This window comes from Crocuta crocuta, unplaced genomic scaffold, assembly GCF_008692635.1.
Source record: "Crocuta crocuta isolate KB4526 unplaced genomic scaffold, BGI_CrCroc_1.0 scaffold56, whole genome shotgun sequence".
NCBI classification, from domain to species: Eukaryota; Metazoa; Chordata; class Mammalia; order Carnivora; family Hyaenidae; genus Crocuta; species Crocuta crocuta.
The window spans coordinates 2,947,303-2,969,644 of NW_027531334.1; the positions used below are offsets into that span (position 1 = coordinate 2,947,303).

Consider the following 22,342-nt stretch of genomic DNA (forward strand, 5'->3'; position numbering starts at 1 on the left):
TGCTTGTTGAGCCAATGTCTATATGCTTCCCTAGGCTAAAGAAGTTTTCAGCTGTTATTTCTTCAAATAAGCTTTCTTTCCTATTCTCTCTCTCTTCTTCTGGGACCCCCTATAATGTGAATGTTTATTCACTTGATATTGTCCAAGAGTTCCCTTAACCTATTCTCATCTGAAAAATTATTTTTTATTTTTGTTGTTCAGCTTGGGTAAGCTCCATTACCCTCTCTTCTAGATCATTGATAAGTTCTGCATCCACTAATCCACTGTTGATTCCCTCCAGGGTTGTTTTTTTTTTTTTTTTTTAATTTCAGTGATTGTATTCTTCAACTCTGATAAATTCTTTTTTATATTTTCTATTTCTTTATGGATGGTCTGACTTAGTTCTTTCACTCTTCTCTCCAGCCTGGTAAGCATCTTTATGATCACTACTTTAAATTCTTTTTCAGGCATATTGCTTATCTCTGGTTCATTTAGTTCTTTTTCTGAGGTTTTGTCTTATTCTTTCCTTTGGGACATATTCCTCTATCTCTGCATTTTGCTTGACTTTCTGTGTTTGCTTCTACGAATTAGGTGGAAGAGTAACTTCTAAATTTGAAGGAATGATCTTGTGTTCAGTCATCTCCTATGTAGATTAGGGGTTCTTGGTGACATCTGCTGACTGGCTGGAGCTGTGGCTGGTGTGGGCTGGGAGTCTCATGGCTCTCCACACAGAGGGTGCCCTGTCAGGGCAGCTAAAGCTGAAGTGGGAGAAGATTGGTGTGGTCCCTGAGGTCTCCACCGAGCAGGTGCCCTTACAGGGCAGCTAAGGCTAAAGTGGGTGTAAACTGGTGTGTCCTGAGGCTCCTAGCATGCAGAAGGCACCTTGGCAGGATAGCTAAACCTGAAATGGTTGCAAGTCAAGGTGCCCCAGGAGGACAACTGGAGATGAGGTGGTATGTGGACCAGGAGGTCCCTAGGCTCTCTGTGCAGATGGTGGCCTGGCAAGAGAGCTGAAACTAAAGTGGGTACAAGCTGGGGGGGCCTGGGGCTTTATGCACAGAGGGCACCTTGGCAGGATAGCTGAAGCTAAAGTAGGTATTAGCCTGAGTGTTCCAGCACTCTCCACACACAGTGCTCCTTGCCGGGCAGCTGGAGCCCAGCCAGGGTACAGGGCAGGGTGTCTTGGGGGCACCCTATGCGGGGGGTGGGGAGTGCTCGGGCAGGACAGCTAAAGCTAAAGTGGGCATAGGCCAGTGTGATCTCTGGGGCTCTGCATAAAAATGTGTCCTGGAAGAACAGCTGAAGCTGCAGTAGCTGCAAGCTGGGTTGTCCCAAGCTCTCCACACTGAGGTTGACCTGCCAGAGCAGCTGAAGCTGAACTTGGTGCAAGCTGGGGCGTCTCAGGGTGCTTAATGCAGGAAGTGCCCTGGCTATGTGACAAGCTAAGGCTGATGTGCGTGGGGGTGTTCTGGGGTGCTTCAAGCAGGTGTCCTGTTGAGTGGCTGAAACCACAGCAAACATGGGCCAGGTGTTGCTGGGGTGCTCTGCGCAGGGGACACCCTGGCAGGGCAGTTGAATTGCAAGCAGGTGACTGTCAGCAGATTCCAAAGTGCTGTGTGCCCAAGGTGCCCTAGCAAAGTATCTGAAGTTGAAGTGATGTGGGCCTGGAGTGTTCCAGGGTGCTTTGTGCCTGTATCACCTTGGTGTGAAAACTGGAGCTGCAGTGAATGCTAATCAGGGGTGTCCTGGTGTGCATCGCTCTGTGGCAGTCTTGGGATTTCTGGGGCTGGTGTGGGCTAGAGGCTTGAGGCAGGCTGGTTATGGCACCTGGACTATGCACTGGTCTGTGCTTTCATGGTGGAGGTGGAGTGTAGACCCCATCCGTCGGCTCCTCCCACCTGGAGAGAGTTCAGCAACTCTCTTGCCCTTTGGTGGAATTCCAAGGCTGGTTCTTTGATATGTTAGCTCTTCTATTAAACCTCAGCTTTTCTTTCTGTGACTCACGGTGTCTAGGACTGTTATAGGCTAAAGACCTATGCTCGCTGAGGTGGCAGACCTGCAAGGGCACCCAGGCTCTGCTCCTGTTCACATTATTAAGGTGAAGAGGAGTGCAGACGGTGTCCACCAGTCCCTCCCATCCAGAGAGTGTTCCAATAGCTCCCCTCCCACTGCCACCACCGTTCAGTAGAGTTCTAGGCTTGGGTCTTTTTTTATGCTAGCTGCTCTTTTAAACCACAAATTTTTTCCATGCCCAGTATGACTGGGACTGGTGTGGGTTAAAGGACATGGGGCTCACTGAAGCTCAAGTTGGCCTAATGCCTGGACCCTGCTCCAGTCTGTGCTTTCAAGGTGGAGGGACATAAACCTTGTCATTCTCTAGTCTCTCTGACTCTATTCCTGCAGCTTTCACCACCATTTGGTGGAATTCTAGGGCTCACTTCTATATTCTAGTTGCTCTTTTAAACCAAGGTTTTATGCATTTATTTATTCTGTGCCCAAGGACAGAGGAAGCTGTTCCTAGTGCCTCAGTACTATCCCTCTCCACTGGTGTTTGCAGTACTTGGGGTGGGGGTTCCCTTTGTTAAGGATGTCTGTCTCTTGCTGTTCTCCTTTGCTATTCTCTTTATTTTTGTTGTGCAAATGCTGTTCTTCTTTAGGAGAAATTGTTCTATGAATAGAGCAACTGGTGTGCTCTGGAGAGGAGGTGAATTCAGGGTCTTCCTACATTGCCATCTTGGAGTAGAACTTTACCATGATTTTGTAAAGAAATGTTTCTTATTAGACTGTAGTAGGTTGTTAAAAGGGGCCCGCACAGAATGAATCACTTCTCCCTGTGTCTATGCCTCTTTGCAACATGTCTTTTTTGCTTTTACCAATAACAGCTGGAGTCTGTTTTCCCATTCCTTAAATCTGCCTGCCCTTACGACATGTTTGGGCCAATAGAATGTGATAGAAGTGGCACTCAGGGACTACTGAGCCCAGAAAAAACAAAGCCTTGTGGCATCTACTTTTACTCATGGTGGATCCAGCTGTCATGTAAAGAAGTCCAGGTTATCTTATCGGAGAGTCTATATGGAGAGATAGGTCCTAGAGGATGAGATGGCACACAGGGAGAAAAGCCATATGGAAGAGAACCAAGGTCCCTGACAATATGTGTGAGCCCAGTTAATACCATGAGAGCGGAGAGACCCAGCCATCCCAGGTCACCTTCAGCCATTTGAGCCATCCCAGGGAGATGAGTGAGACCATCCTGGGTCTTCTAGATCCAGTCCAACAACTTAAGTCACTAAGTTGTTGATTCTTAACCAGTTAAGAGGTAACTGATACATGGATATTTACATGTTTCCAAAAATTTGTGACTGTAAATAACAGCAATGAGCATCTTTTACTTGCTTGCTTGTCTACCAAGGGAATCTAGTTTGTTGAACTTGCTTAAATCTATACATTGAGTAAGAAGTCATGTCTCTCCACTTTGGTGTTCAAATTAGTTTTTCCTTACAGACTCTAAATTTTTTAAGCATGGCACTAAAAGCTTACTTCCTGTCATTGTTCTGTTCATTCTCTCCCCTCTGTCTCTGTAGTATGGCCAGTTTCTCTAACTCTTTTGGCTCCTTTCCTTTAGCATGTATGTGAGCAAATCATTTTCTGTCCATGATGGTCAGTTTTGTGTACCAGTTGGGCTAGGCTTAGCATCCAGTTACTCAGTCAAACACTAGTCTAGGCCTTTCTGTGAAGGTATTCTGTAGATGACATTGTCAGCTACAAATCAGTTGTCTTTATGTAAAGAAGAAAATCCTGGGTAATCTGGGTAAACCCAATCCGATCAGTTGAAGAGTCTCTGAAAACATAACTGAGGTTTCTCTGAAAATAGGTAGGAGGAAAAAAATCTCATCTATAGGCTGCAGCTTCAGCTCTTGCCTGAGTTTCCAGCCTGTTCTCTTCTTTTTTAAAAATTTTTAAATGTTTATTAATTTTTGGGAGACAGAGAGAGCACAAGCAGGCGAGGGACAGAGAGAGAGGGAGACACAGAATCTGAAGCAGGCTCCAGACCCTGAGCTATGAGCAAAGAGCCTGATGCAGGGCTTGAACTTATGAACCGTGAGATCATGATCTGAGCTGAAGTTGGATGCTTAACTACTAAGCCACCCAGGCGCCCCCAGCCTGTTCTTATTGGCCGGCCTTATGGAGTCAAACTTGACTATCCAACCCCACAATTGTACAACCCAATTGCTTACAATAAATCCCTTTATATATATGTAATACATATATGTGTGTGATATTTATACATCCTATTGATTCTTTGTGAATCATGGAACCCTGACTGATACACTACCTTAAAATGAGAAACAAAACAATACTCTGCTGAATGCTGCATCCCTATTATAAATTAAACTGTCTCCCCTTCTCTAAGCTTCTAAAAATATTATCCTAGATTCACCATTTCTACTTCCTCCCTTTGCAATCACCCTTTGGGCTACAGTCCCATTTATTCAATAGGCGAACTGGCCATATTCTGTGGCCGTGGGTGATCTCAAACTCAGTATATCAAAAGTTATCTCATAATCCCTACCATCCACCTAACTCTGTTCTACTTTTGAATGCTATTTGCAAACTCAAAGCAAAAACCTGGAAGTCATACTACACATGTAAATATCCAAATACCAGACATTTAAATAAGTTCTACTATCCATCTTCAGTGCCAAAGTTTGAATTCAGGCCATCATCACGTCTTGCCTCAGTGTTAGGAGTAGATACCTTTACCTCCCCATGTCCAGCCTCGTCTCCCTTCAATCTGTTTTTAGGGTGCTCTCTGATTCAAAGTAACCAAAACTGTCCTGCCTAAGACTCCAAGACTCCTTTATCATTTACAGCAAGAGCTCCCCAATTTCAACTACCATCACAAGAAACTTTTAAAAAACAAAAATTAGAGTCCTACACAGACCTAATAAGAATTTCCAAAGTGGGGCCACATAACTTCCCTTTTGTAAGGGCTATCCAGGTAATTTATGACCATCCAGTATGGGGAACCACCAGCCTTCAGAGTAAAATTCAAGTTCTGCCCAGGATCTGACATCGCCATTCCAAGATTCATCCCTCAGCACACATCAAGCTGCAGCAATACTGACCCAGGACCGCTGATTCTTCCAACTCATGTTGTTTACCACCTTTCTGTCAGGGAAGTCCTTCTTCCCTTATCTGCCTGAGAAATTCCTAAGAATGTTTTCAAAACTCTATTCAAGCATTTTCTGGTCTCTTTTTCAACCAGTAAATATTAAAAAACTGTGAAATTGCATTAAATATTAAAAAAGCATGAAATTATATACATTAAATATGTGTGGTTCTTTGGATAGCAATTATACCTCAATACAAATATTAAAATTTATTGAGATCCTACTATATATATGCCATGCACTGAGCTAAGAATTAAGATATAAAGAAAGATCAGTGAACCGTATTGGTAGTACTGCCTTCAGTAAGCTCATAGGCTACTGGAGAAGACATACAAATACACTAATACAACACTGTGTAGCAAATTCTATGACAGTCTGTGATAGATGAATAATGGCTCCCCAAAGATGTCCATGTCTTAATCCCCAGGATCTGTGACTATGTTACCTTACATTGCAAAACAAATTTTGTAGATGTGATTCAGTTAGAGATTTGAGATGGGGAGATTATATGGGGTTATTTTGGAGGGCCCAATGTAATCACCAGGGTCTTTCTAAGAAGTCAGGAGGATGAGAGAGTAGAGGGAGACTGAAAGATACTGTTACTGACTTGGAACATGGAGGATACAAATATGAGCTGAGGAATGCAAGTGGCCTTTAGAAACTGGAAAAAGCAAATGAATTTTTCACTTAAAACCTCCAGAAAGATCCGGCCCTGACAACTTTAGTCCAGTGGGATCCATTTTGCCCTTCCGACCTTCAGAAATATAGTGTCTTTTAAGCAACTAAGTTTGTAGTGATTTAATACAGTAGCAAAAGAAAGACAATACAGAGGCCAATTCAAGGCACTATGTACTATACAAAGGGGTCTCTCTATGTCAAGTTATGGAGTGGGGATAGGATGTTCAGGAAGAACTACCCAGAGGTGATGACACCAACGCTGAGGAGGGGAGACTGTTTCACGGACATGGCCCAAGTGGAGGAGTTAGTATTTGCAAAGGCATGCAGGAAGGGCAATGGCACGTGTTTCAGTAGGGCAGGGTTACGTGCATTAAACAGTAGAAATAATAATATTAATTCTGCTAAGAGTAAATACCTGAATGCCTGACACTGGTCTAAAGCTCCTTAAAGCACTGAGGCAGAGACCATTATTTTCATTTTTCCCATTTTCCCCATAAGGGCACAAGGTTTGGAGAAGTTAAGTAACTCTCTTGAGATCACAGAGCAAATAAATAGCAAGAACTAGAATTAGAACCTTGGCGGTCTGTCTCCAAAACCCACGAATTGCCTCTGTAATACACTATAGTGAAGGGCTTATTCAAGTAAGGTGGCATCATTGTGGCTGATGATAAATAATCTATTAGAGAGTTACTAATGAGGTGAGAATCAGTAGAACTTGGGATACCACCTTAACTGAAACAATTATAGAGGATGGGGTTGATAGTTAGAGGGCCTCCAAGTTTCTTTGATGTGATGCAGTTTTGCTGTTGGTGAAGACAGAAGAACCTGCCTGACAAAGTAAATCCTGTCTTTTGTGTTTCAAACGCCGCACTTCGCATTTCTTTCATTTCATGTCTTCCTTCCCCCCTAATGTCTCATGTGCAGATGGGGGGTCTATGAGTGGCCTCAGTTACATCTGTAGAATGCCTAGAAGTAACTCTAAACTTGGTTGTGCCGCAGAATCCCGTGGGGAAGCCTAAATACAATGCAGATTCCTCCCCTCATTTGGTGATTCTGATTGAGTAGCACTGGGATAGAGCTTCCGCGCACCCCCAAGCTCTCCTGAAACAGGGCCGCATTTTGGTGATCAGGGACTGGACCACTCTCCCAGTCCACCTTATTTGATGAACGATTCGTGAAGGCTCCGCCCCCACCTCAGAGCCCCGCCCCAGCACCACCCCTAGCTCTCTTCCTCCCCCAGATTTCCTCTCACCGCCCCTCCCTCGGTCGCTCCGTTAGGCCTCGCCCAGCTCCGCCTTTCCCAGTCCCTCCCCCGCGTCCCAAGATGGCTGCGGTGCTGCCGGGCCCGGAGCCGTGGAACCGCGTGAGGATCCCGAAGGCGGGGAGCCACAGTGTAGTGACAGTACAGGACCCCCATGCGGCGCTGGGTGAGTGAGGGGTCCCCGGCAGCTGCAGACGTTTCCGGAGGCGATGTCTGGCCGGGCCCAGCGCACGTGCGCAGCGGGCGGGACTTCCGGAGCCCGCGGGACACTGGGAAGAGGCGCGGGGCCGGATCTGGCTGCGGGCGCGTGGGCTTCGGAGTTACCCAGGGTAGTCTGTGGGGCTTCTGACTTTGGAGTCACTCATTTAACCCGCTGTACCTACCTCACGACCTGGCTGGAGCTATGAAGGTCCGGGGCCCAGCCCTCCGCCCAGGGGCGGAGAGAGGTGGACCCAGCCAGCGTTAGGGAGTACTGTGCTTCCTTAGGCCACCAGCAGCCCTGTTCACCCTTCAGTCTGTTTCCTGATCTTCTAAGAGGGCGTTGGGGGCACTCTGGATTTAGAATGCAGTCCTTCTGGGCCTCTGGTTCCTTATGTGTAAAATGGGGTTAGTCCTCCCTACCTTCCACCGGCTGTTGGGAGTGTCTAGTGTTGTAATTGAGGGAGGGTGCTCTTAAACGAAGATGCTTTACCGATAGTACTTTTTTTAGGCAGTAGGGCGCAACAGTTAGGAGCCAAATTGGGTTTGAATCCAGGCACTTCGCTTTGCTGGAGCTGGGCTGGTTGGGAAGTGTCCTTATATAAACTTTCTGTGCCTCTGCTAATTTTCAAATGAGGCTAAAAAATTGTACCTGCCTCATAGCGCTGTTTTGAGGAAGAGTTACCGTTATCAAGCATTTGGAACAGTGCCTAATGCAGTAAATAAACATTCAAATGATAGTTAATATTAAGTACAACCTATCTAATCTTGACATCCTCTTCCCCGTCCATCAACCCAGGCAGTTTATAGATTAATCTTCCCTCTCCTATTCAAAACTTCCTTAATTTTTTTAATGTTTACTTATTTTTGAGAGAAAGAGACAGCACGAGTGGGGTGGAGGCAGAGAGAGACACAGATCTGAAGCAGGCTCCAGGCTCTGAGCTGTCAGCACAGAGCCCAATGACTAACCCTGAGATCATGACCTGAGCTGAATTCAGTTGCTTAACCCACTGAGCCACCCAGGCGCCCCTATTCAAAAATTCCTTAACAGGATTCCTATCAGGCATGCAAATCCAGCAGCTCACTCCCCATCCTCAAGGTAGCCCATTCTGGCTTCATATAGTTGAGACAAAACAAAATTAAGTTTAACCTGTTGTGTAGGAATTTGCCTTTGTGTTATTTCCATCTAGGATGCTAGTGCTACCCTTAGAGCCACAGAGAAACACATGAACTCCATCTTCTACTTCACAGCTTTTCCAACTAGGAGGCTGTCATTCTGTTCTGTTGAGCATCCTGTGTTGAGTCAGGCATGCATCAAATAATGTAACTTCCAGTTGCCATGGTAGTTTCTCTTCTGAATATATTCCTTTTGTTTTTAATTTTTAAAAAGTTTTTTAAAAATTTATTTCTGAGAGAAAGACAGCATGAGCAGGGGAGGGTCAGAGAGAGAAGGAGACACAGAATCTGAAACAGGCTCCAGGCTCTGAGCTAGCTGTCAGCACAGAGCCGAACGCGCGGGGCTCGAACCCACGAACCGCGAGATCATGACCTGAGCCGAAGTCAGATGTTCAACTGAGTGAGCCACCCAAGCGCCCCCTGAATATATTCTTAAAGTACCTTTGCTTTTAGGAGTTTGAGTGTATTCATTCTGCCTTGCTTATGTTCATAACTGGAGATTCAGTGAAGTGTGTAACAGGAACCCTACCATCAAGGTAAGTAGGTGTAAGTGTACAACAAATGACTGCAAAGTACTCACTTGAAATATTATTTAAAAAAATCAATAAAATGTGTTGCAAAGATATAACAGATGTTCTTTTACTGATTTCTGGACTTTATATCATATGTCACCATTTCCATCTTCTCACATACTTAGAATCATCAGTTATGTTCCTATAGTTAAAGCTGGTTATGTTAATTTGTTCTTAATCCCCTTAAGAAGGAAAGATGTTCCTCCACAGTGTTTTTATATAATATACTTAATGCAGAAATACGTATTAAGTTTTATTAAATGTCTCTGGTTTAGACCTTTGCGTTGCAGCTGTAATTAGAGAATGCGGTCTTGTTACACAGTCGCTGAAGAGCCAAACCTTGGATGCAGAAACAGATGTGCTCTGTGCAGTCCTTTACAGCAATCACTACAGAATGGGCCGCCACAAGCCCCATTTAGCCCTCAAACAGGTGAGAAGGAAGCCCTGTGTTTACGACTCAACACTCAACATGTTTACTTGCTGAAAAGAGGTCACACTGCCACTATATTTTGTTATTTATGGAAACTTAGTAAATTGCTTGTGACTTAATAGATCTTCAGTCCAAAGCTGCATGTGGGCTTTCATTTTTTTCCCCCTGAAAGCATTTCAAAAAGCAACTTATTTTTAGAAAGGAACTATGTTTAATTTTTCCCCAGTCTCGTTTCTCGTTTTATGAAAAGTTTTCTTCATTATATATAATCTATAAGAAGAGTGCTTTTGTCTTGTTCACAGATACAGTGATTTAAGCAAGACAAAGTGCTGGATTAAGGAACAACTTCCTGAGCATAATCAAAATCCTAAAATCCTAAAAAGAACAAAGTTGTGGTTTATATATTGTGGGGCATATATTCTAATCAGTAATATATTAGATTAAATGGCTGTAAGTGGTCTGTAAATTTTAGATTGGGCCCTCTACAGTATAGAGCAGAGTCTCCTAAGCTGGGTTCTTTATAAGCTCTTTCATTCATTCACTTTATTAATCCTGCAATCCTGCAGGTATTTTTTGTAACCTTTTTCAAAAAAATTTTTTTTAATTTATTTTTTTATTAGGATAGGGAGGATCAGAGAAAGAGAGAGAGAGACAGACAGAGAGCGGTCTTAAACAGGCTCCATGCTCAGTGCGGAGCCTGACATGGGGCTCCATCTCACCATGTCAGGTATCATTACCTGAGCTGAAATCAAGTCAGAGACTTACCTGACTGAGCCACCCAGGTGCCACTTTTTGTGACTTTATGTGCCAGATATGGGGTGAAAAAGACAGACGTGTACTCTAACCTTACAGATTCATGCTTTGTGGTTAATTTTCCACTCCCATTACTTAAGGCAAAAAGAATGGAGATTTCTTCATCAAAGAAAGATCTGGGAGCATGGTCTTTCCCTCAGTTTTCTTCTCTGGGGCAGCTTTTTATCTCATGAGTCTTTTACTCCAAAACCAAACTTGAATGTATTTCAAGTTAAACGTATCAGATTGAACCTACTTTTCCTTCTGCTTTTCCAAGCTGTGAATAATATCCAGTCAGAAAAATCTGGTGTTCTGTTTTCTCTGCTTCTTCCTCTTATGTAGCTCTCCCATTCAATTGATTAGTCAAAACTTTTCTCTGCATCGACACCCTTATTTTAATTCTGGCTGCATCTTCTTTTTTCAGACCATGTCAACTTTTAGTTGTCTTGCTATCCTAATTGATCTTTTCTCAACTCCAGTCTTTCCTATACTCTGACATATTCTGTATGCCAAAGCCAGGTTAATCATCCTAAAGCACAGCTTTGATTTTTTTTAATAGTTCTCTATTGGCTCCCGAGTAAAGATGAAATCTTTTAGCTTGGCTTACAAGATCCTCCATGATCAGGCCTTTTTAGTTTTCCTTAGCTCAGGCTTCTCTCTCACTTTCATATATTTTATACTCCAGACACCTGAACTCTTCACAAGTCCCCCTGCTCACCACATTTGTTGTCTCACCTGAACATTTGCTTATCTGGTGCTGTATATTTAGCATACCCAGTCTCTCATCTCTGTCTGTTAAAAGTCTTCCTATTCTGTAAGTCCCCTTTCACTGTCCAGCAGTGAAACTTCTTCCCAAGGGGTAACATGAGGGCATATTGTGGTAATCTCATTTTAAGTTGCATTTTTTTTTATTATTAGTGTGGTTGAACTCCTCTTTTTATGACTGTGGGCTATTTGGGCTTCCCCTTTGTGGTTCTTTTATGGTACTGAGCACAGTCTGCATGTGGCAGTTATTTGCATATGTTTTATTTTTCCTGCTGTCCCTTAGAGTAGGGAACATGTTTCATGCTCCTGCAACTACCATCTCCATTACTACTGCTGACTTACATCTGCTTAACATTTCACTATTTACACAGTGCTGTCATCTACATTATTTTTTCTCCTTTCAAAGAAAGCTAAGCAGTAGAATTAGCCTATCTCTAATATTCTTATTAATGAAGCACAGAAAATAGTCTTGATTCCTCTTTCTGTATGACAATACTTTGAATATATGGACTGTTCTTATGTTCCTCCTTGTTCTACCTTGCTTAAATTCTCAGAATTATTTTCCCTTATTTTTGAACCATAGTTCATTTACTGTATTTTCCAAGTGCTTTCCCATCTTAATTTGTCAGCTCTTCTCTCAAAGCATAGGATCCAGAATTAAAAACTGAAAAGATAGGAGGTAACCCCAGAAAATTTGAGAATTGTTACCTCCACTGTTCTGAAGACTATGCTGTTAAAATAGAATCGATACTTAAATTTTTAGCATATACAGCTTTAGAAAGATACTATCTTTGCCAGTATCAGTGCCAATCCAGATTTTTACACCCTTCAGAGTCTGGATGCCATTCCATGCATGCCCTTTGTGTGGTATTTCCTGGAGACTATAGAATTCTTACCACATTTTGTAAAATAGATAGCTTTTTGTTTTGCTTTAACTTGTTTTAAATAAAAATGCTACTGAGTGCCTACTTAACACTGTGCTAAGTACTGAGTTACAGTGATGGATAAGATAGATGAAAGATATTGCCCTCATGAAGTTCACACTGTAGTTGAGAGGAGAAAGGGCATCACTCAATGAATCAGTCCATCGAAAGTGTCAGGAGAAAAATAAAGCAGGAAAGGTTGGAGTGCAGAGGGGACTGCAATTTTAAATAAGGCACATCTTTTATTTCATTATTTAAATATTTTATATGTCTTCTTATTTTTACTACAAGGTTTTTAGCAACTAGAGATTGGGAAGTGTCATATACTATTTTATTTCCCAGCATGCCTTCCATAAAGTGTCCCATATATACTTGTAAAGTGAATAAATCCGTTTACTCACCTCTGGGGCCATTTATAAGCTGTTGAAATCTATTACTTAATTCATCTACTATCTTGTTTTAATAGTTTCACTATTAGAAATCATGTTGCTTCAGAAAAATTATAATCTTGAGAATAATCTCATACTTAATTGAGTGCCCTTTATAGCATCAGTCACATCCTGGCATATAGTAAATTCTTAGTTAAAAAGTGTTTGAGAAATGTGTTCAGCTGGGTTAATTTCCAATTTTTGAGCAGGAGCAATTGCTTTGGGCTACAGATTAGTTTACCCTAAAATGAAGGTATTCTGTGGTGTTCAGTGTATTTTCATACTTTGAACTTTTGCATCTCTTGGCTTTCCTGGTCACAGTAGTGGCCATGTCCATATTCTGTAAATTTGAGCTGTTCTTCCCCTTTCAGGTTGAACAGTGTTTAAAACGTTTGAAAAACATGGATTTGGAGGGTTCAATTCAACATCTCTCTGAGTCGTTTTCTTCCAAGTAAGTGGTCTCGCTGCTTTGCGATGGGCTTTGTGGTGGGCTGGGAACTCTCTTCATTGTGATCTCCCTTTGGACATCGCTTGGTGTTGGCATATAACCAACTGTACCTCAGCTGTCCAAATCCTGTTTTAGTAAGGGGAGCCTGGTATTTGTGATCTCCTCTGTATTTGTCATCTCTCCTCTGTTGGCTTGTGGAGGGATAGCAAGATACTGACTTTTGGGTCATGATGGATTATTGAAATATCAGTGTCCATCAACTTCAGCAAGTCATTGAGCAGAACTACCTCAAATTGAGTTTCAAGCTCACCTGCACTTGAAAATTCCACTGTCAGAGCTTTATAATTAATGAACTTTAAGAATAAAAATAACATACTTTTTTTTTTTTTTTTTGTGAAGTCAGCATCATCCTGTAACTACCACAGCATATGTCATCCCTAGCCAACCAGTGGTTGAATTGGTGCTCATGAAGATTTTGGGAGCCTGCAAGTTGTTACTTCGCTTCTTGGACTGTTGCTGCAAGACATTTCTGTATCCTTGAGTCAAGTGAAATGCTTTCCCCTGAATTGGAATTGCTTGGATATATTTAATAGTATTTGTATTTGAAAGCTAGGAGGTTTGTAGAAGTTATAACCTTAAAAATTTTGCTTCTTGGCCTCCTTTTTCTAGGAATTGCCTGATCCAGCCGTTGCCAGAGACTGCCAGTCTCTATGTCACGTGTCTTATCCTAAGGGCACTGACAATTAGAAATTCTTAATTTTAGAAGTGAGTAGAAAGACAGAGTGTGAGTGGGGAGAGGGGCTGAGAGGGAGGGAGACACAGAATCTGAAGCAGGCTGCAGGCTCCGAGCTGTTAGCACAGAGTCCAACACAGGACTTGAACCCACAAACTGCGAGATCCTGACCTGAGCCAAAGTCAGAAGCTTCACTGACTGAGCCACTCAGGTGCCCCCAGATATGTTTTAAGGCTTTAATTTCTTCAAGAAGATTCTATTTCCAATCTGTTTCTTTCATGAATGTAACTTAGAAAACTCAAATTACTTTCGTTTTGTTTTCCAACTTTAACTTGATTCTCCAGCTTGACTGTGAAACATCTAGGTTTACGAGAATTCATTATTTTAAACCTTGTGATGGTTGGGCTGGTGAGCAGGTTATGGTATGTATGTACATACCTCTGAAAGCCTTCGTTTTTCATCTAACTCCACCCAGGTTTCTCATTAGTTGTTTTCATATTTGTTTTCCCGTGGAATACTGATGGTGTAGGGGTTCCCTTTCTTCACCTGATCAGAGTTTATTTGGAATGGATTGGGAACTTGAGTGTTGATGGTTATGTCTTTGAGGTTTTAACCTGGGTATCTCAAGTACTATTTCTAATCATCTTATTTATTCTGCTGATTCTTAGGGGTAACAACATTAGAATTACTGATAACTAACATATTATTTTAAAATGTCAAACCTTCCATTATTCTTTTCTGTGATGAAAATAGCTTTAATTTTTGTTGATCATCATAATAATACATGCTTATTTTAAGACATTACAAAAAAAAATAAAGATGTGAAGAACCTGAAATTTGCCTAAAATCTCACCACACGTAAGATTTTGATGCATATCCTTTGAGACCTCTTTCCACGTAGGACTTCAGTTTTTTTCTTTAAATATTTTATTATTTTATTAAATGTTTTCATCTATTTTTGAGAGAGACAGAAAGAGAGAAAGCGAGAAGGGAGGGGGAGATAGAGACAGACAGACACAGGACTCAAAGCTGGCTCTGAGCTGACAGGAGAGAGCCCAGTGTGGGGCTCAAACCCACAAACGGTGAGATCACGACCTGAGCCAAAGTCAGATGCTTAACGACTGAACCACCCAGGCGCCTCAAGTTTTAAGTAAATTTTGTACTTGGATTTTTCTGTTTGGGCTGGACTAATCTGGCTCTTTGCAAATATGCGCCAGAGGGTTGTTTTTTTGTTGTTGTTGTTTTTTAATCTATAGTGGCGGATTGATAGACACTTATTTTCAGCCTTAAAACTGTTGTGGTTATTAAATAATCTGCAAATTATAATTACTGGCTAATTCCTGACCTCCTGTGTCTTTCTCTAGGGTTCTCTATAAAGGTGTTTTAAGAAGGCTGACTTCTTTATATGAGCCATTGTTTGGATTGCTTCAGGAAGTCTCTAAGATTCAACCACTGCCCTACTTCAAAGATTTTACCTTTCCCTCTGATATTGCCAAATTTTTAGGACAGCCCTATTTTGAAGTCTTTAAGAAAAAAACTCCCACAGCTTTTCCAGCTAAAGGAGTAACTAAATTGTTAAATAAACTGTTTTTAACAAAAGAGCAATCACCAAGGTCTAGCAAAGAAACTCTACATAGAATCTGCAAAAAAGCTAAGCAAATGAAGATCAATATACAGAGTGATATGGATCTTGGACAGCCAGTAAAAAATAAGAAAATCTTCAAAGGTAATTTTCTCTGATATAGCACACATTCTTCTAATTCCCTTTTTTTCTTTTGTAGTAATTCAGCAAGAAAGATCATATACTTGAGAATTCATTGATTTTAAAGTTGTTTGCTTAAGTTTTTGTCTCTGTGGGTCTCTTCATCTCTACAGAAAAGTCATCAGAATTTGATTTGAGAGCTTTCTGCAAGCAGCTGAAGCACAAGGCTCTTCAGGTTTGTCTGGCTTCTATTACTGTGGCTTATGATTTCTGCTACTTTATAAAGTAGATACCACTTAACCAAGAGCAGAGATTGAATCCTCTGTTTTTATCCCCAGCTCTCAGCTTAGTGCCACCTTTGTTCTCAGTCTCTGTTTCTAAATGAATACAGGCACTCCCAAGGGACTGAGTGCATCTAGTAAGTTCAGTTTATAGAATGCCTTCAGAAACATTTACTAAAGGTTTCACTAGAATTTTAAAGTGTCCTTCGGATCCACTGTAGGTGTGGATTATATTAAGAGTATATACTTTAGGGGCGCCTGGGTGGCTCAGTTGGGTAAGCGTCTGACTTCGGCTCAGGTCATGATCTCATGGTTTGTGGGTTTGAGCCCCACCTTGAGCTCTGTGCTGACAGCTAGCTCAGAGCCTGGAGCCTGTTTCAGATTCTGTGTCTCCCTGTCTCTCTGACCCTCCCCTGTTCTCACACACACACACACACACACACACACACACACTCTCTCTGTCTCTCTCTGTCTCTCTCTCAGAAATAAATGAAATTTAAAAAAAAGTATGCACTTTGTAGTCAGACAGAAATTGTTTGAGTTCTGGCTTCACTTGGTACTAGCTATGTGACCTTGAAGAAGTTTCTTGACCTGTCCATACCTCTGTTTTCTAATAAGTGTGCATCTCATGGGATTAAGAAGTTTTAATTCATGTAAAGGGTTCAAAACACATACCTGTTGCTAGATATCATTAGCTACTTTTATCATTGTTACTGTCATCCTTGTCTTTTGTCATGAGGCTTCTCTTTCTTCCCTGTCAGCGTTCAAGTTTGAATGATTCCTCTTAGTCGTTGCCTGTAAATTCTGTTCTGCACCTAGCAACCGATAAGCACGTCAGTGTCACCCTCTTTCTTGTGGTAACTCCTTGACTTCTGTTACCATCCCTTCTTCTCAAATTGTTTTCTCCTGGTTTCTTGCATGGATTATTTCTTCTGTTCTAGTTAAGAATTCTTAATCATTTCTAGTACGTCAGAGTACTTTTCAGAGTACTTTCTTGAATGTTTATAAGGATTCTAGCTTGGACTTCTATTCTGTCCAGTTTATGAGTTCCAGAGGGAGGAATCATCATCATCATCATCTTTGTCGTAATAATAGCTAATACATATACTGCTTTTACTCTTTGCCAGGCAGTGTTCGAAATGCTTTACATGTATGAACTTCTATAAACCTTGCAAAAGCCCCGTGGGGCAGGTAATATTATTACTGTTTCATTTTTCAGATGAGAAAATTGAGGTATGGAAAGGACGAGAAATTGCTCAGGCCACACAGCAAATACGAGTCAGAGCTGGGATTTGAACAAAGGCAGTTTGGTTTCATAGTCTTTGTCCTTTCCCATTACATCAGTCCCCCAGAGAGTTTTGTCAGCTCTGTCTCAGGAGCTGTGGCTCTCTGCAGACCTTCCAGCAGTTCCTAGGGGAGCTGGTTGTGAAGCGGGCTGGTTGGTCAGCTTCCCTTACTCATGACTAATCACTACCACATTTTTAGCAATTAGCACTAACATGCTCACCTTGCTTTCAAGGTCAAATTTCTTTTATCGATCACCAACACAAAATATTGATACGTCTCTACTTTTCTATTTTCTTTTTTTTTTTTATGTTTTTCTTGAATGAGAAATTTGGAAGGTAAGCTTTGAATGAAGGATGAAAGCAAGTCTAGTAAATGGTATACTTTCATAAACAATAAAAGTTGGTACAATTCAACCTTCACTTGATGTAGAAAGACAGGATTGAAGAGACAAAGTTGTCACATCAAAAGATGGTTGAACTGGAAATGATGGCAGTTTAAGCATTTTTAACATATTTTCAGCAGCCATCCCTGTCTCCATGCATTTTCAGTAACATTTGTGACACAGTGTTGAAAAGTAACTCAGGGTATAGAAATAAGTGAAAAACAAATCTGTGGTGATCCAATAGTAAGTATCTAGGAAAAGGGCTCTTCAGTGATTTTTTTTTCCCCTGCCAGATAGACTTTGACCAATATTTATTCATGTAGAGTTTCATTTTTATGTATAGGTTAAATAGGTTGTCAGAATATTTATATTTCCTGCCGGGGTCCAGCTCCAGCTGGCCCAGGGGTCGCTGAAGGATGGACGGTGTCGGTGAGAGCGGGATGAGGGAGCCACGAGATTCTTTCTGGTCACCAGGCAGGCATCTCTGCACTGATTGAGACTTAGCTATATTTATGGTTAAGTGTATGGGGAACAGCACAGAAGTGACATTTGCCTTAGACAATGATTTTTGAAGACAATTTTCTTTGATACGTAGAAATTTCCCAGAACATAGATTTGTAGAAGACTCTGCATAACGTTTATCAATAGTGATTGAGGTAGGTGATTTAGATGCTTATCATATGGGGAAGGAAGGTATCTTTAGCATTCAAATCCAAGCAAGACAATGTTTTCAGCATAGCAAAGGCAAAAGTTCTTTCTGAGCCTGAGTCAGCAGCCTCTTTGCTTAAGGGGAAGTATAAGGGAAAACAGGTTTGGGAGGAAGCACAATGTTTGCTTCCAGAATCACAAAAGAAGTTCCTACAATAGGTTCCTTCACAAGGTGCAATCAGCATTTTCAAGGTCACTTCGAATACCAATCAACAATCAACAGGGTGCTTTGGGGGTCAGTGCTTAAGCAGAAACAATTGAGTGGGGGTGGATATCGGTCATCATCTTGACAGCAGGAGGCCTTGCAAACTTGCCTTAACCTCACAAGGAGTTTTCTCAACTAGTGAGTTCAGAATGGCTCCCAACAATTTCCCATCTGTGTTTCCCATCTGCATTCAGTTATAGGTGAGATCTATTGTTGTGCAGAGAGGAAAAAAAAATCTTGTGTTAGGAGCAGTGGATAAAAAATTAACTTTTTTAAGAAAAAGAAAGGCACAGTGAACTTAAAAAAAATGTCTTTTGAAAAACATTTTCTAATTCCCATAGTTAACTTTTCTCTTTATAACTCAGTAATAAATCCAATATATTTTTTTCACCTTTCCATATTTCAGGAGACCAGCATTAAATGTTCTCAGTCCAAACTAAAGGCAACCAAACATTCTTCTCAGAGAGCATCAGGAACTCCCTGTGCCAAAAGTTTTGTGCAAAGATTTCGAGAGGCTAAGACTTTCATTCAACTTTCTGAAGAACTCCAAATGGCGATTTTGTGGTGCAGGAGCAAAAAGCTCAAGGCTCAGGCCTCCTTTCTGGGTAACAAACTTCTTAAAAGTAACCGGCTTAAACATGTGGAAGCTCAAGGCTATGGGTAGGTATATAATAATAATTATATCCTTCACTTTTTCTGTTGTCATTTAGGCAGAAGTATATATATTGAAGTCAGCTTTTTTTTTTAAATGGGATGTCCAGAGCCCTAGGAGGGATCTATTCCAAATGCAGTTTTGTTGGCTTTTCTTGGGCACAGCTATATCATTGAGAGGAAGAACATTAACTTGGTTAATTGGATTTATTCACTTATACTCTTCCCCATTCCAGCTGTTTATTCCAAAGGCCTTAGGTCTGTGGTCTGCTGAGCCTGGGGATACACCTGTGTAAGACAGAATTTCCTTCTCATGGAGCTCTGGCTCCAGCCCTGGCTCTAGTAGGAGAGCCAGCCAGTCTGCCCACAGCTTCCATGCAGTAGGAGGAGGGTGTGAGAGCACAAGCGGTCTGCCTCTTGCAAGGGCACACACCAGAGTTTGGGGTTAGGGTCAGGTCATGTCGTTCATGGGTGCCAGATTCTCCACATAGTGATTTCCTCTTCTTGTGGTCCTTAGAGTCACAGAAGTGCTTAAGGACCATTATCTTTGACTGTGAGCCAGTATTCCTTGAAGCACTACAATGAGGTTAGACACTTTAGGGTTTTATAATTTTATTGAAAAATAATAGATGCCCATGGTAACAATTTCAGACAAATGGTTGCAAAGAGCAACCAAACAAGTTTTGATTAAGAGCTGTGAGAGGAGTTATTGAGTGTTCCTAAGGGATGAAACGTTGGAAAGGTTTCTACATTAGGGTCCCTTAAAGACCTGTAGCCATTTAAAAAGGATCTATTCTAGGGTGGAAAACACCCCGAGACAGAGATGATAATAAATAAAGTTAATGAAAAGGGTAACCAACTAGCGTTTATTTGGTTCAACCATTATTCCTTACCCCACAAAGATAGTGCTATTTTGAACTGCCCTATGTTGCTGTTTCAATAATATATGTATAGTCCATTTTAAACTTAATGTCCATAGTAACTCTCTGAGATAGGCAGTATTACTCTTCATTTTGTAGATGAGGAAGTAGGGGATTTTGCTTAGGTTGTTACAGCTGGAGATCTAGATCTCCATTCAGATCCTCTGATTCTTCTGTTTTCATTTTGTCTACTCCCATTTTTTTTTTTTTTAATGTTTTATTTATTTCTAGGAGAGAGAGAGAGACAGCATGAGCAGGGGAGGGTCAGGGACAGAGGGAGTCACAGACTGAAGCAGGCTCCAGGCTCTGAGCTGGCAGTCAGCACAGAGCCCGACGCGGGGCTCAAACCCACGAACTGCGAGATCATGACCTAAGCGAAAGTCGGACGCTCAACCGACTAAGCCACCCAGGCGCCCCTGTCTACTCCCATTTTAATTAGGAGGTGCACTTACCCTCTCCCCACTTAAAAATTACCACTTACAGTTAAGACAAGAAAGAGGGTTTGGAAACTGATCATGATTCACTACATTATAATAGGCTTTCTCAAAGTTATGTATTTATTTAAAAAAGAAAAGAGGGGGGGCGCCTGGGTGGCTCAGTCAGTTAAGCATCCAACTTCAGCTCAGGTTATGATCTCACAGTCTGTGGGTTCGAACCCCATGTTGGGCTCCATGCTGCCAGTGTGGAGCCTGCTTGGGATTCTTGCTCTCGTCTCTCTGCCCCTCCCCTACTCATGCTTTCTCTCTCTCAAAATAAATAAATAAACTTTAAAAAAAAAAAAAAGGAAAAGGGAAGGGTGATGGGGTAGAAATTATAGACCCATGCTAACTTTCTGAAATCTATCACAGTGAAACAGTTAGCAAGGTACTGATATACCTCATGGCAGTATACCTTATTCGGAAGAAAAACACCTAAAATGATCAGCTATTTGGGAGTTCTGAACTCCCAAGCTTGAAGATGATACATGAATCACAATTAGGGTAGCTCAAGGGTCAGGTGGTCTATGCCAGAAGCTCCATCTTTTCATTTTTTACACTCCCTCTTCACATTTCCTCCTTTTCCCTTATTTCCTTCTACAACATGAAGTTGTTTATCCAGATATGGATTAATACATCCAAAAATCCATATTTTTCTATTTGTGATATATCCTTTCCTCAGCTCCACCCCTGTTACATTATGAACAGTTAGGTAGTTACCAGGGAAAAGCTCTGACACTAAAGTATGTTGGTGTCTCACCATTCAGCTACCTTGCTAGGCAGTTCTAGAAGCTACTTTACTTTGGGAACATAATGGGGACATATTTGTCTACAACCTGAGTCAGAGGGAACCTTTGCTCTGAAAACACAGATTTGGGCTCAAGCTTCTATTGCCTTATTTTTTGTGATGATTCTGGGGTAAATACACAGGCACACTACTTGGAGATAAATTGTGTATTTTCCTATTGGGAGTTGGTAAAAGGAAGACAGAAATTTTTGAAAATGTTTTTCTGTGTTTTAATCCCAGATTTTTCCTTTCTCTTGTCCTTTAAAGTTTGCCAAAGAAACTCAAGTGCATAAAAACATCTATTTGCAACTGCCTTCTTCGTGGTGCAGGAATCAAGACTTCAAAGCATCATTTGAGACAAAGAAGATCTCAGAATAGATTTTTACTGGGGCAGAGGAGACGGCAAAGAAAGTTGCAGCTGACTCTTTCAGAGGAAATTCAGCAGTCCCCTCAAGGGACTCAGAATGCTACAGAGAGCAGAAAATGGAAGCACTCACATTGCACAGTTCATAGAACTGATCTCTACCCCAACAATGAGCAACTCTTGAGGAGCAGAGTTTCAAATCCTGTCATACAAACTAAAGAGAAACAACTTCATGAAAACCTTACAGGAAACCATGAAAATGAAACTAATTCCTGGACAATGGTGCAAATGAACAAACGTAATACATCAGGAACCATTAAGGAGACAGACGACATTGATGATATTTTTGCCTTAATGGGAGTTTAAATGCTCATATGTGAGACATTTAATTGCTTAACAAACTGGTCCACTGTTCTATTTTACATGGAACTTGCTGAGGTTGGAAAGATTTAGAAATACCACTTGGAGTCAGAGAGGAACTGGTTTAGTATAACATTATACAGCAGTAATTTCAGTTCAATAAACATTTACAGTAGCTCTGTGTCATTTGATAAGCACTTGACTACTAAATAGTCAAATTTTGACCTTGACTTTGTACCAGGGGTTAAGATGAAAAAAATCTACCATATCCAGTCCTTGAGAAGCAGATGTAATTCCTTAATTAAAGGTGGTGGGACCCTGGGGCATGTGAGTGGTTTAGTCGGTTTAAGTGTCCCAACTTCAGTTCAGGTCATAATCTCACAGGTTCATGAGTTTGAGCCCCATGTCAGACTCTGTGCTGACTTACAGCTCAGAGCCTGGAGCCTGCTTCGGATTCTGTGTCTCCCTCTCTCTCTCTGCTTCTACCTCACTCTCGTTCTGTCTCTTTCTGAAAAATAAACATTTTTTAAAAATCTTGAAAAGAAAAAAAAGCTAGTGGGTCCCCGAAAAACTGAATAATTTTATCATTTACCAGGGAATAAGAACTGAGTAATTAGGTTGATAAAAACTTACTCTGTGCCTTAAGGTATTTGGGGAATGGGCTG

General features: G+C 41.4%; 1 protein-coding gene across 8 annotated transcripts; it reads left to right on the forward strand.

Annotated features, from left to right (window-relative positions):
* Positions 1 to 7,122: 7,122 nt before the first annotated feature.
* RMP64 (ribonuclease MRP subunit p64) lies at positions 7,123 to 21,858 on the forward strand. 8 transcript variants are annotated; one of them, XM_077771840.1, is made up of 10 exons: positions 7,179 to 7,255; positions 8,917 to 8,999; positions 9,311 to 9,465; positions 12,745 to 12,824; positions 13,221 to 13,352; positions 13,899 to 13,976; positions 14,919 to 15,280; positions 15,430 to 15,491; positions 18,526 to 18,779; positions 21,221 to 21,858. In XM_077771840.1, the coding sequence occupies exons 3-10, from the start codon at positions 9,430 to 9,432 to the stop codon at positions 21,681 to 21,683; spliced, it is 1,467 nt and encodes a 488-aa protein (XP_077627966.1). In that variant the 5' UTR covers positions 7,179 to 7,255; positions 8,917 to 8,999; positions 9,311 to 9,429; the 3' UTR covers positions 21,684 to 21,858. The 8 variants fall into 8 exon arrangements, with proteins under 8 accessions (XP_077627961.1, XP_077627962.1, XP_077627966.1 ...); XM_077771837.1 differs by lacking the exon at positions 7,179 to 7,255 and adding an exon at positions 7,345 to 7,695; XM_077771838.1 differs by lacking the exon at positions 7,179 to 7,255 and adding an exon at positions 7,345 to 7,498.
* Positions 21,859 to 22,342: the final 484 nt, after the last annotated feature.

Coding starts and splice junctions, on each gene's coding strand:
- RMP64 (XM_077771835.1), top strand. CDS start 7,153: ATGGCTGCGGTGCTGCCGGGCCCGGAGCCGTGGAACCGCGTGAGGATC. Junction 9,466..12,744: donor CCCATTTAGCCCTCAAACAG/GTGAGAAGGAAG, acceptor TTCCCCTTTCAG/GTTGAACAGTGTTTAAAACG. Junction 18,780..21,220: donor GTGGAAGCTCAAGGCTATGG/GTAGGTATATAA, acceptor TGTCCTTTAAAG/TTTGCCAAAGAAACTCAAGT.